The sequence below is a fragment of the Pochonia chlamydosporia genome, chromosome 1, assembly GCF_001653235.2.
Source record: "Pochonia chlamydosporia 170 chromosome 1, whole genome shotgun sequence".
NCBI lineage: Eukaryota > Fungi > Ascomycota > Sordariomycetes > Hypocreales > Clavicipitaceae > Pochonia > Pochonia chlamydosporia.
The window spans coordinates 15,595-29,501 of NC_035790.1; the positions used below are offsets into that span (position 1 = coordinate 15,595).

At 47.6% G+C, this 13,907-nt stretch overlaps 2 protein-coding genes across 2 annotated transcripts; both read right to left on the minus strand.

The window, feature by feature from the left end:
• Positions 1–514: 514 nt before the first annotated feature.
• VFPPC_18542 (hypothetical protein) lies at positions 515–3,155 on the minus strand (the record flags this gene model as incomplete). The annotated part of the gene is made up of 3 exons (XM_022430135.1): positions 515–2,349; positions 2,412–3,004; positions 3,064–3,155. 3 exons carry the CDS (start codon positions 3,153–3,155, stop codon positions 515–517), a joined length of 2,520 nt encoding a protein of 839 aa, XP_022285828.1.
• Positions 3,156–9,770: 6,615 nt separating this feature from the next.
• Positions 9,771–11,469, minus strand: VFPPC_12142 (cytochrome P450; the record flags this gene model as incomplete). The annotated part of the gene is made up of 4 exons (XM_018290122.1): positions 9,771–9,998; positions 10,065–11,060; positions 11,118–11,203; positions 11,253–11,469. The coding sequence occupies 4 exons, from the start codon at positions 11,467–11,469 to the stop codon at positions 9,771–9,773; spliced, it is 1,527 nt and encodes a 508-aa protein (XP_018136076.1).
• Positions 11,470–13,907: the final 2,438 nt, after the last annotated feature.

The window sequence follows — 13,907 nt, forward strand, 5'->3', positions numbered from 1 at the left end:
ACTAAATCAACTACACGGCATCTGTCAATTTAGAGTAAGTGTAGATTAGTAATGAAACTTTGAATGTAGTGTATCAACGGACACCTCAAATGTAGTTGATTTAAGTGTAGTTGACTTCAGTGGATGGAGGTTTGTGGCGGCATCATCCAGAGTCGCGGCGTAGTGGGGCAGCGCATGATGGCACTAAGTTAACGCGTCTACACGTCCACGCGCTTGCTCATACCTCTTTCCTCTTCATCTTGGTTTTCGTGCAATATAGTGGCATTATCTCTTGAGTTGATCTCATCGCGCCCGTGTCAGGGTTGGCCACAGTGACGCTAACCATCCCCTCGCATTAAAAAGTGTCAGAGACGACATATTCTAACAAATACCTCCCTCTTAGAAGGAGGTGATGTCCACTTTTGCTGGCTGGTACAACAAGTAGGGCTTCCCGAGGCTCCTCTGGTGCGAATCTACCTTCGGCTGCTCCCGTCCCCTTCCCTTCATTCACTCTTGTAGCACTCGAATCGCCTCTTCAATGGCCAGCTGTTTTCGCCGCGGCAGCGAGCCACGATAGCTCCCGTCTTCTGAACTCATCATCATTAAGATGGATGCCCTCGAGCTCTTTCTTCTCCTCTATGATCGAGAGAAATAACGGATCTAGGTCGTTGATAATGCCTGCCCGAAACCACGACCTCAATACCTGACACATCCCAACTGTTTGCGCCTGAAGATTGCACCGTTGGGGAACAACCATCTGCCCTGCTGCCGAGAACATCCTCTCACATTCTGCAGACATTGATTGTATTGTGACAAAGTCGAGGGCCATTCGGGAGAGACGAGGGTATTGCAGGCGCTTCTCATGCCAATACGCTATCGGATCTCGCACAGTCTTGTCAGTGCTCTCATGGCTCGATTGCCATCGTTCGTATTCGTCGCCAACCGTGTCGTCGTCCAGTAGAGGCTCTGTCTGTATGGAGTCGATACGGGACTGTTCGCAATGCTCTTCGAAGGCATTGTAGTATTGCTTCTGTCGTTTTGCAACAGGCTCGTCATTTGAGGCCACCACAATATGGAAATCTCGATAGGACTCGTCCCACACTTCTTGAACTATCCTTTTTGCAGATCTGATCCAGTCGGGCTTATGTACCCAGGCCTGCTCGAACCATCCCCATCTGTATGCCGGGTGGAGTGCGAGGGCGGTATAATATATCGGTGTTGTGTCGAGAATAGTGTAATACTTGTCTAATTTCTCCCAGGCCATATTTATGCCGATCCTGAACTGTTCGGGGTCAGGAAAATCTTTTGCCATCGCCTTATATTTTTCGAGCTTGCCAAGCAGGAATTCAAACCCATTGATCACATCCCAAACGTTCCCATATGAACCAGTATAACCCCTCTTGCGTTTCCTGATTAAACCGTCGCCTTCTAGAGTCTTGACTGCATCTTCATAGTATCCAAGGATCGTCGCGAAGTGTTGAAGTACAGACCAATCGTTGGCCGTAAGTTGGTTCTCGTCTCTAAGGATTCGAGGCCGGACAGCCGACTTTTTCAACTGGCCAGTTCTTTTTGATGTATTCTCCTCCTCCCATTGGATTCGGAACTTCGCGACTAGCAGTTCGAAGTACCTTCGAAGTCTCAAGGCGCGGCGGATCATATAGAGCTGGGAAAGCCAGCGCGTATCGTTATCTAGCACTACCGAGACGGGGCTTTTTGACCGTATTTTCGGATCGTCCGACATGGATATGTCGTACTCTTGAAGTTCTTTCAACAGGTATGTCAGTCTGTCCGATCGATCAACATCCACGACGAAATTATGGAGCTTCCCAACCGGCCCTTTCTGTCGCCAAAGTTCGTATTCGGCTTCAGACAGCGCTTCTGCACCAGAAAGTTGTTCTTCGAACGCGTCTGTATCCTTCCCGAACAGTAGTGCCTTCGCAGACAGATTGACTATATGGCCGAAGCAGCGGCCTCGCCTTCGAGCGCCATTGAAGCCGAGCTTTTTGCCAATAGCCTCAAGTGCTGTGTCGTTGTTCTCGGCATTGTCAAGGGTAAAATACCCAATATTCTCCTCGATGCCAAAAGCCTCGATGGTATAAAGGACTTCTGTTGCAATGTTGTTCCCCGAATGTCTGCGGACTTCGGGGACCCCCAGAGCGACCTTGTGGGGCTTGCTATTCTCGTCCCTGAAGAAGCACACGATACCGTATAACGAGTGTCGATTCCGCGCCCTCCATCCGTCAAAGCTGACGTGTATTAAGCCGGGGCTCTTTCGCAGGGCTTCAATGACGCGCGCCTTGTGCTTTTTAAATTCGGAGTTGATGAGCGCGCGAACTGTGGTATCAGAGATGTTGGCGTTCGTGATCTTGACTGCAGGGTTAAGGTATTCGAAGATATCCCGGAGTCTCTCATGTTCAACAACACTAAAGGGCTGATTCGTGTCGACTGATTCGTGTCGACTATCCACTCGATCAGGAGACGTTGAAAGTGATTTCGATTAAATCCGCGTATCATAGAGTTGGCAATCGCCTGTTCTCGAGGTCTTAAAGGGTCGAGCTTCCATATATCCACAATCGATCTTGGCCTCTTGCTCCCTGGCTTCTCCTCGGCTTTCTTTTGCAAGCCGGACTTTGTCTTGTTATCTGGTGCAGATATTCCGTGATCCTTGTATAAGTGATTCAGCGCATTCTGAAGGCCAATAGCAACGAAATTCTTAGGTCTGGGGTCGTTCTTCTGAATACACGGCTTGCAGACCCATCTGCGCTCGTCGTCATGTTGTATGTCGTATCCATATTCCCAAGCCCATGAGTAGTTGTCTTTGCTTCTTTCTGACCATACCCAACCCGGAAAATGTCCCCAAAGACGCGTATCGTACTTATCAGGAGTGGGCAATGTCGTCGGCGGCGGGGAGAACGGCGTCAATGAGCTCTCGGCAGAAGAAGCAGGCGTGGAAGGCACTGGGAGTTCGAAGTCAATTGGGACATCATCGATAGAAATTGGGGACGATTCTAGGAATTCCGAAGCGCTCATGGTCATAGTAAACATAAAGACATAATGTGAAAGTGTCACGGACTAACTCGTTGCCGTGCACCTGGGTTGATGGCAATGCTGATAACGCCACCAAATGAGGGTCTCACAACCAGCCCCTGAGCATTGACTGCCCAGTTAACCACCATAGTAGAGAGTCCACCCCTCGAGAACGTCTGCTCTCTCTTTTTTGTTAGCTGAATGAGCCGCGTGTCCCCTTACGGAACTTACTGGGGCCGACCGGCGACCCCTTACAGAAAAGAAGCGATGATACTTGTTGTAGATGGCCAGAAATAGGTGTTATGTGATGATCAAGCAGGTGCTAGCTAGCAGGAAGATATTTCAATAAACTAGGCATCAGCCATCGTTCCGCTACACGTCATTCAAAACATGGCAATACGGTTCCAAGATGGGTAAAAAGATGCCGAAGTCAATCAACCAAGGATCAACAGACGCACGACGCAGTAGCGGAGGCTCTACCTTAAGGCACTTTGGTTAGAATACAAATTACGGATGTAGAATAGGGGGAGGAAGCTGACTTGTCGTCTCGCCCGCAGCCGAACCTACCCTGAAGCTAAGTTCGAGATCAAATGTGCAGCCCTTTAACCATCAACAGTTACACTGAAATCAACTAAATCCACGTACACGAGAGGCCCAAATTTAGTTTAATTGATTAGTCAGGATTGTCCTGATTTAGTTGATTTAGTTGAGTGTAATACACTAAGTTGATCAACCAGTGTAAGTCGTGTAGTTGATTGGGTCTCTGAGTAGAGGAGGACCTCAAGCTCTTGAAAACTGTCTCCCTCTTGAAGACCCTCTACAAGTTCATCAACCACCAGCCTAACCCAGAGAAACACACCCTCAGCTCTTTTGATTACCTCCTTGCAGAGTTCCTGGAGTTGTCCTTCTTCTTCGGAAGTGAGCTCCGAAAACGATTTCGCTAATCGGACCTTGTTTTGAGTATACTCCAGAATATCTTCCCGTGTCTTATCGTGAATAGCGAAACCTGGCCAATCCCGAAATTTATCCTTGAAAATATTTTCCGGCCTCGAAGCAACACATAACCGGATTCGAAGCATGGGGTTGTTTGCTGCGTCGACAAGTAGACCTATAAACTCGAGCAAATGATGATGAATGCCCGAATGTTCGTCTAAGGCATCGATGAAGAGACAAATGTTCAGCCCTGACTTCGCTGAATCTTTCACAGGGTATAGGGCTTGCTGCATAACCTGAAATGACCAATTGAAGTTGGAAATTTCCGTTGACCCATCTTTCATTGTCTGATAGTTAATCACCGGTTTTTCAACTAGAAGATCATAAATTGACGCAAAGAGGACCTTGTCCTGAAGTAGGAGTTGGTACAAAATTTCTTGTACAAGACCTTCAAGTGACTTCTGTATCATGGATCCTCGATCGTGGAAAAAGTACCCAGCGACCTTCCAGTGTCCCTGGTCGTACTGTCTCAGGAGATCCCTAGTCTTGGGATGATTCATAGCGTATTTCATGAGGGTAGACTTACCCGATCCGGGTTTTCCCTGGATCCAAAATATTGGTCTAGGGTCTGTCCCTGCTCCACCTTAGGGGCCAAGAAATGCGTTGCTTTTTTGGAAATCGAACGCGCCCCACATTTTTGATCTTGGATGTGCCACACGCAATTTCTATGCAGCATCTTACCTTGTGTGAGTAGTCTAGGAAATTACACGCTCCTACCTGTAAATAGCCCAGCCTGCTACTGAAAGGTTCTCAGACTGAACAGCTTTCAGCTTTGTAAGATATCGGATGACCGTTAAGGGTGCGGGTAAGAGCAACAACTCAGCGAAAACCAGCGATTATTGTGTGACTGGCTGTGCCTGTAACGGTCCAAGCGAGTATATTGACAACTAGCCAGGTGACTATAAACAAGTATCCAAAGCTAAGGAGAGAAGGAAAGGAGAACAAGAAAGAAAGAGCTCGCAGAGCTCTTGTAGGCTTGTGAGCTTGCTTCTGCTAATCTCGCTTGTTGCTGGGAGTTACCAGCGCCAAGGCTGGGGACGAAGGCGAGAGTGCAGGCCGAGCCACCATCGGGCTCAGCCCTTTACATTAAGCATCCTTCGTCAGGCAAATTCATTGACCAAGAAAATCTGTTGTTCCATTGGCTTCTGTGGTTCAATACATGAATAGATAGCCAATACCCAACTTGAGCAGATGAAGTATTATTCTCATTTGTTTCTTTCGATGCAACATTTTTATTCTTGATTAAAGACGAACTTCGATGTCGAATTCTGGCCGCCGTGGCTCGTGCACCAGCGGCCCCTACAGAGGCGCCCCCTTTCTCTAATTGCGCGCCATGTAGTAGCTCAGCTATTTCGTCCAAAACTCAGAGAGAAGTACAAATATCTGTCAATACAAACAATAAAGAGCATCAAACTAAAACTAAATTATTTTTTCAAAGTCTAAATAACGTACTCCACCAGCGAGCTGGACACACCAGTGAGCTGGACACTCCACGGCTTAAACAAACTGTCTCTGTTCAATCGCTAGTAACTCCACGAAAAACAATGGACTCGTCTAGTAAAGAGAGTCGAACGATTTTAGCTGCTAAGGCTATACAAAATAATCCACAGCTAAGCATTTGAGCAGCCGCAAAGATCTATATATTCAGTCATAGTACACTCAGCACTCGCATCAAGGGAATCACAGCACGATGCGACACCATGCCTAGTTCCAGGAAACTTACGGATTTAGAGGAAGATACGATTGTCCAATATGTCATTGACCTAGATGCGCGATCTTTTCCTCCCCGGCTTTGTGGTGTGCAAGATATGGCTAATCGACTGCTTGCCGATCACGACGTGCCTCCTGTTCGACTCAACTGGGCTTCAAGGTGTGTTAAGCGGCACAAAGAGCTATCCACGCGTTTTACGCGTAGATATAACTACCAGAGGGCTCTATGTGAAGATCCAGCAGTGATTTGTGCCTATTTTTTGCTCGTACGCAATACAGTCGCGAAATATGATATATCTAGGACGAAGACATATACAACTTTAATGAGACTGGCTTTATGATGGGAATAATCTCAACCACCATGGTCGTTATAAGCTCAGAAAGACGGGGGAGATCAAGATTAGCCCAGCCAGGAAATAGAGAATGTGTTTCTATAGTCCAGGGCATTAATTCTCAAGGGCGGACTATCCCGCCGTTCATCATTGTTGCGGGAGAGCATCATCTCACCAGCTGGTATAAGGATAGCACTCTACCTCCCGATTGGGTTATCGCGATAACTCATAACGGCTGGACGGCAAATGAGAAAGGCGTAGAATAGATCCAGCACTTTCAAAAACATACTAAAGCACGAATATGTGGTACTTATCGTCTTCTAATCATGGATGGGCATAAAAGCCACCACTCGACGGAATTTGAGCATTTTTGCAAGGACCATAATATTATCACTCTCTGTATGCCATCACATTCATCTTATATTCTTTAGCCACTGGATTTCAGTTGTTTTGGGCCGCTGAAGAAGGCATATAGTCAGGAAATTGAATGGTTGATAAAAGCCCACATCACGCATATTACGAAGACGGACTTCCTACCCGCATTTTCTGCTGCATTTTGAGCTGCAGTGACAGAACAGAATATAAAGGGAGGATTCCGAGGCGCAGGGCTTATACCAGTTAATCCGGAAAGTGTTCTGTCACGGCTAGATTTAAAATTACGCACGCCATCACCCATCCAGGGCATCGCAGAGCTGCCTAGCCTCTGGGTCCCGAAGGCGCCAAACAATCCAACAGAAGCAACTTCACAGACCAATTATATCAAAAGAAGAATAAATCTTCATCAGGGAAGCTCACCAACATCAATTTTAGCAGCTATAGATCAGGTTGCAAAGCGAGCATGCGGAATAATGCACAAGATAGCTCTGTTAAAGGCAGAGAATGAACAACTACAAGAGGCCAATGCGACAATAAGCAAAAGGCGCAGGGCCAAAAAAACACGGTTGCGTCAAGGCGGCAGCATGACTATTGCCGAGGGACAGGCTCGTCAGGATCAAAAGGATGTTGAGCAGCAGATACAGCAAGACATTCGCAGAACTAGAGGTCGGAAGCCGAGGAATGAGACAAAGGGTCAGCGATGTGGCACATGCGGCAAGCCTGGCCATAATACACGCACCTGTCAGATCACTTAGAAACATCTAATGAGGAGGATAGCGATAATAATTAATTGAATTCTTTGCGCTGCGGTTGGTTTTTTCATGATCTTTGCGATGAAGCTGTTTTGGGTGTCCAGCTCACTGGTGTGTCCAGCTCGCTGGTGGAGTACGGTACCATTGGGGGTACACCAGACACGAGGGCTTCTGGCCGTCGAAGCGGCCTCGACTTCCTGGAACTCACGAGTCGCGCTGGGCTTTCACAAACCTACTGACTTTCAACATGGACTCATCCGTGCCAGAAGAGCCGTTAAGAGACAGTTACAACCACAGTGGCTCTGGCGACATGTTCAGCGCTCCTGGCGGTAAGGCGACCAAGAATGTGTACAATGGTCCCACGAATGTGTATCATGGTAAGAACGGCCGCTTCGTCGACATTTTGTTCTCAGCTCATGATATTTTGCAGGCACAGAAGATCGTTTATTTCTGCCACAAGATTGCTGGAAATGGTTAGCTTTTTCAGAGATGGACAGTCGGGCCCCACGATATCGAGGACGCCGCGACAGGAACCTGCAAATGGCTATCTCGGCACCCAGCACACCTGAGCTGGGCTTCTTGTAATCGCGGCCTCCTCTGGATCAAAGGGAAGCCTGGTTCTGGGAAATCGACTTTGCTACGATACGTCTGAACCATGCCGGGGCAACAGGCGCCGACGCCGAGTCGAAAGATAGTTACGGTCAGACGCCGCTACGGCGGGCCGCCGCGAAAGGGCACGAGGCTATCATCAAGCTGCTGCAACCTAGCCTACCATCGTAATTCCACTTCGTTATTCTTATCATGGCATGCTACTTCGGGTCTAAGAGGAACCTTTCTTTTTCATCTCTTTGCCCTACGGCGGGTCCTAAGGCCCAGTGTAAATTATACTACTTGTTCGGCCCGGTGTTGTTGGTGTCAACTTTTGAGAATGTTTGAGCACCCTGTGTTTGTCATCATGTGATGAGATGCGCATCATATGGCGCTGGTTTCTTATCTATAAGCAAAGCATGACGAATACAAGTGGATGGTCCATTGGACACTCGGGCGGCGGCACCGAGGATAACGTCCATGCCACCGGATTCGCACAGACACGGGGCTCCCGCTCCACCGCTGATCGTTGAGATACTTTGAACAGTCGGGAAGCTGGCATCATTCTGCAATAGAGCAACAGCAATGGCTATAAGAAGATTATTTTAATCCCTAGAAGTAATGCCTGGACCTGCTGCGCATCTACGTTTTGTTCAACTTCCTCTTAGAGTTACTCTAACATCTAAATATTACCACAAGACCACTAAGACTAAGTTGCATCTTGCTGGATAATCTCGAAGCTAAAGCTCCATAAACATCGAATGAACGCCCCCGAAGGAATCGTCTAATTATTGGGTCAAAAAAACGATCTGTCCGGGTTGATAATTTACCAACATGAGAGTGTACTTGTCACGATAAATAGAATTCAACAGTGTCTGCAGGTGCAAAATCTTGAACAGAGCTAGCCCAACCACCTGATGGCCGGCCAGCCACCTGAAACACAAGGACGATGGCTGGGGAAGCTATTTAGATTACTATAAGAAGTTGTAGATAACCCTCACTAGATAGAAGAAATCAAGGATCATAATCCACGTCTATGTCGTCCGTAGCTACACTTTCGTGATAGTACTCATCGTTAAAGCCATCAACGAGGTCCCCTTGCTGCAGATCCTTTGGCCTTTGAAGAAGTTTATTCTGTTAGCCCAATTGGAGGAAGGTATCAAAACTCATCTGCTGGTCCTCTGTTAATGTAAAGTCTACGGTCCAAAGCCGCAATGTCTCCATTATATAGTGCCAGTGGCCCAGGAGCGAAGTGAGTGACGAGAAATGCTTACTGGCACAAACCGACAACCAGATATACTGTACACCTGCACTAACTCTTTCTTTATTAGGAGTGGCTATGCTCGGCTGGCCCGTGGATATCCTTGCATCCCTGTCGTTGTGATTGCCCCTCCTGGGTCCCACCTTTCCTCTGCCGACCGCTAGCCATATTTTCACATCCGCCAGGAAGTGGCCTTGTCCCGCTCCCTCCCATCCCATGTGCTGTCTGTCTTACCCTTTGCCTGAAACAAAGAGTAACACATGGCCACATCGAGGCACAACTCCTCCTACACTGGTTTTTCTTGTAATACACGTCAAATGTGTCAGGCTCTTCACGCTTGATCGACAAGAAGTGAATTGGCTAACTACTCTAGTTGGCCAGGGATATCCTGTCTATGTGGCTGTCATCGTCCGAACATGCATTCTCGTCACATTACATATCTGGGAGCTGCACGACGACCCCGCACAGTGGCGTCGCACAATGAATGATAGCACCATCCGCTCCATGATTGGTTTACAAGATAGTTTTGCCTACAGGCATCTGCAAACCTCAAGAATTTAGCTGTAAGCTTTGTTCAGCTGGCCGTTTAGCCCGAGAGAATGGGTTCCCATCCCAAGGGACGAGACAACGGACCTTAAATTTCAGTTCACCCAGCGGCCCGATGGCAACAGGAAAGTTTCACCGGATGAGTTCGTCTATATTTGTGTTCGCAAATGCGTTCGTTTTTTTTATACGGCTAGAGTATACCGCACCTCATGTTTCCAGCTCATCATCTTCTTTATACCGCCACTGCTTGGACTCTCGGTTCTGGATATACACTGGCCATGAATGCGGCATGATCGTGACTCGCGCCTTCCATTTCCACTGCTGGCTCGGGTCCACCTGACGAATATCGTAGTCACGAAAAAGTGTCGCGCATAGTTTGGTCAACTCGATCCTAGCCAAGTTCTGACCCGGGCATGCCGCGTAGCCGGCGCCAAACTGCAGGATGAGTACGCCTGTTAAGTGATTGCACCGGAATTAATATGCCGGGAGGGAGCTACTCACTGCTACCAAATACTGTTCTCTTGTCGCAGCACTTTCTGCTAACCACCTCTCAGGACGGAACTCGTGTGCATCATGGCCCCAGATTTCCTTTGAAAAGTGTATGGCCCATGGGTTCACTGAGAGGATTGTACCTTCCGGGAATGTGCGCCCACTAATAGTGACGGCGTCCTTTCCGACAACTCGAGGAAAATTGAAGCCAGATGGCCCAAATATGCGAAGAGACTCGTTGATGCACGCCCGCAAATATGGCAACCTCCTCGCATCATCAAATAAAATTATCGCTGTCTGGCATAGGCCTTTCGAAGAAGCAGCATCTATCTCCTCGCGCAAACGTTGGCAAGCAGCTGGATTTCGAATCAGATGGTAAATGAAGGATTGAATTGCTATTGATACAGTGTCGGAGGCTGCCCCAACGTTGACTGCTGTATTGGCGCGGATATCATGCACAGTCAACTTTTCTGGCTGATCTTGGTGTGTTTTGAACCAGTGCGCTAAAATGTCAAACCGCGCATCTAAGTTATGTTGTCTTTGATCCAGTGCGTTCATTGCCGTGTTATAGAGGTGGCCCATTGGCAAAACTCTTGCTGTTGTTATAATGGGGTTTCCAACCAGTATGATGTGAAGCCAATTAACGAAGCCAGCAATTACGACGTACAGATTCAAGTTAGCGGTGTTGGCTATTGTGTTGTTGATATCGTAGCCAGCCTTTAAGAAGCCAAATGGTTTAGAAAATAACATCTCGCCAGCAACATCATAAGTCGTGTAGGTGATAAACTTGTCCAAATGCACTGGCCGTTGCTCCTTTGCAAACTTGTTCATCCATCGCTTTAAACTTTGAAAGTGAGCATCAATATCTTTTTCAGCTTGAAGTAAATTGGTCATGGTATAACCAGATGCGAAAAGTTTGGACCTTTCTTTCTTATGGCCAGAAACCAAAGTTGAGAAAGGATTCTGGAATCGATAGTCCGGCACAGCCGCTATGTTATACCATGGGCCCTACATAGTTCAGTTAACGAAGAGTTTGGTGAATGTGCATCTGGCTATTTTGAATACCTTATTCAAGGAACTATGGAGGATCTTGCGAATGCCTTCAGGGTGGCTGATGCTAACCTCGTTGTGAGATATACGGACAAAGTGACCTATGACTACTGTTAATATATAGGAGTTCGGGTTTCAGCTACCCCGTACCATGATTCTCATGCAACCTGACAACTTGAAGGTGGTGGTCACCACTTATCAAGTGTTTAATATGCCACAGACGTGTAAAGGATGCTAAGAATGGTCCGGGGATGTCACTGATTGCCGTACTATAGCGACGATGGGTGAGAATGAGGAGGATAATTGCGCCGATCAGGATAGAAACCGCAGGCCAAGCCGAGAACGAAACAAAGAATTGTAATGCCATTGCTGTGGACTGCTTGGCTCTGGTAATGGTGCGGGCGAGTTTGTCGCAAGGAGTGAAGTGGAAAGAACTACCAACGGGCTAGATTCTTTATTTTGGAAGGCATAGCACGGTTGAAGAGAGTAGCTCTGGCCAGCCATTTCCAACTTTCACCCTATGCAGGTAACCTAGATAACTATGGCTCGGACAAGTGCATAGATGGGCGTGGCCGAGAAGCATGGTGTCAGGAATGAAGACCCTCGATGTTTCATGCTGGTACATTCATAATTCCTAATTCCTGCATAGCAACAAGACCAACTTTGGCAGTCTCCCTGCGATTAATATGCCGACCCAACCGTTACCGCTCAACATTGTGTAATTTCAGGTAATTCTATCGCTGTCGTTCCCAATTTTCCAGACAGACCAAAATGAATAATGGGACTGATGCAAGCACCAAAGCTGCAGCCTCTTTCCTCTCTTGGCTTCCCCTCAGTAAGAATCCAGGGCAGCTACTGGTGCATCATTCTCGCAGCTTTCTTTCTCTGATCGGCCATACGGCATACCAACATGGGACACCGAACTGCCGTGGCGTCTTTTGCCAAGTAATCATTGGAGCATGGAGAGCTGGTCGACGCCATGTCCGTGCTGCGTCTTGAGCGAAAGCGTAAACCGCCAGTTCAGCTGGACTCTCTCATGTCTGACTTCGCGATTCAACTGTATGCCACAACCGTGGTCACGCGCCTCTTAGTAATTCACATTATCCGCACTCGGACACGACGACTGCATGTAGAAAAGGAGCCCGATCCTTCCCCGGACAAATAGGCCCCTAGGAGGTTTGAGATGAGATAAAGCTCTCTGGATGCAACGTACACAGTCTACCTCGAACGGTGTACGCAGTTATGAGGAGGGATTCATCAATCGCACGGTAGAGTCCCACATCCAGAACGCGTCAGTTGTAATCTGAATCTGGTCAAAAGTATTGCATCACAGAGTCTTTGCAGACAACTAGAAATCAGCTTCCTACCCAGGATAGTTTCTTCACATCAATGTTTCTTTTGGCCTCCCTTACTTGACCTATTTTGTTAGGTATGCCTGACCTCATCGAGACAACAGCACTAAAAGACATTTCCAATTCAAGTATGACACCATCCATTTAATCTGCTGAAATTCTCACCAGCAGGTTTGAGGTAAGAAGCGCCTCGGCTATCCACGTATCTCTTTAGATGGGCGGCGGCCTTGCCAATGTAAAAGATGTTGGCGCTTCAATTGTTTGTGCAGGATATATTTGATGCTATACTAGCCCCCGTTATCGTTTTGCCGTAAATCAGCACTTCCCCGATTATGCAGCTGACAAATAGACACAACACACGCTTTCAGTCGAAGTCATAGGAGAATAGTGCAAGGCAGATTTTGAGAAGGGCCATTGCGAATCACGGCGTGGCGGAGATGCAATTTCCATGCTGCAGGTAGAGTCACAACGGGGCGCTGCAAGGCGGTCCCATTTGTCTGTGGGTTGCATGGGTGGAGATGGGACGAACGGCTCAGTGCTTTGGGGAAGGGGGAGGAGGGTGGTGGCACAGATGATCCTACCATTAGCTCCTTGTTTCGGAAGGCCGATTGCGGCAGTTTGAACGGCCCGATCCTAGTGTCTTCTCTTCCTGCTCTCTTAGGAGCAAATAATTGCGTGTGGCAAATCTAGCTAACCGATACCGTGGGACTTCTAGCAACCCCACGGATTAACGCACTGCTGGTTGCTTAATTTAGCGGGGCAACATCTACCGACTGCAGATTTCGTACCGGCACTCCGTCAATCATCACTCGATTGGTCGGGAAAAGCAGAAATGAGAGCCGTAAAATCGCTTGTGTAGCCCTGTTACTGGCTAAACAAAGAAACTATGCATGCACAGTATGAGACAATGTCTTTCAGTTTATTGGCTATGTACTCATATGCACCGCCGTTACGCAAATCGCCTAGTCTTTGCGACCGAACCATAACTTAGCCCATAGCAGTATTAAAGGCCTCTCTCCAAGCAAGGCTATTTGTTGAACTCATTTGAGTACCCACAGGGACAAAGACAAAAGGCCCATTTCCGCCTTCTTCCAAGCCTCGATTTTGGAACACGGAAAGCCACGTCGCGCCGTTAGTCTGGCCTGTAAGCCTCTCAACAGCACAAAAGGCATCACCTCTTTCAATTCGCTTGCGGGTGCTCTGTAACACCAATTGACTTGAGAATCATATATATTACATGTCAAATCTCACTTGCACAGCTGGTCATGTACATCTTCTGCCGTGTCACACGACATGTCACTTTGAATGACAATTCGTAACGCTATGAAAATGCAGATACTGGGCTGATCAGTACGGATATCAATTGATGCCAGGAAGACGACATGGGATCCTGTGTTTCAAACTGTCAGTTCCAATTCGATAGCATTCCTTGTTTTTTCAGTGGGTCTAATGT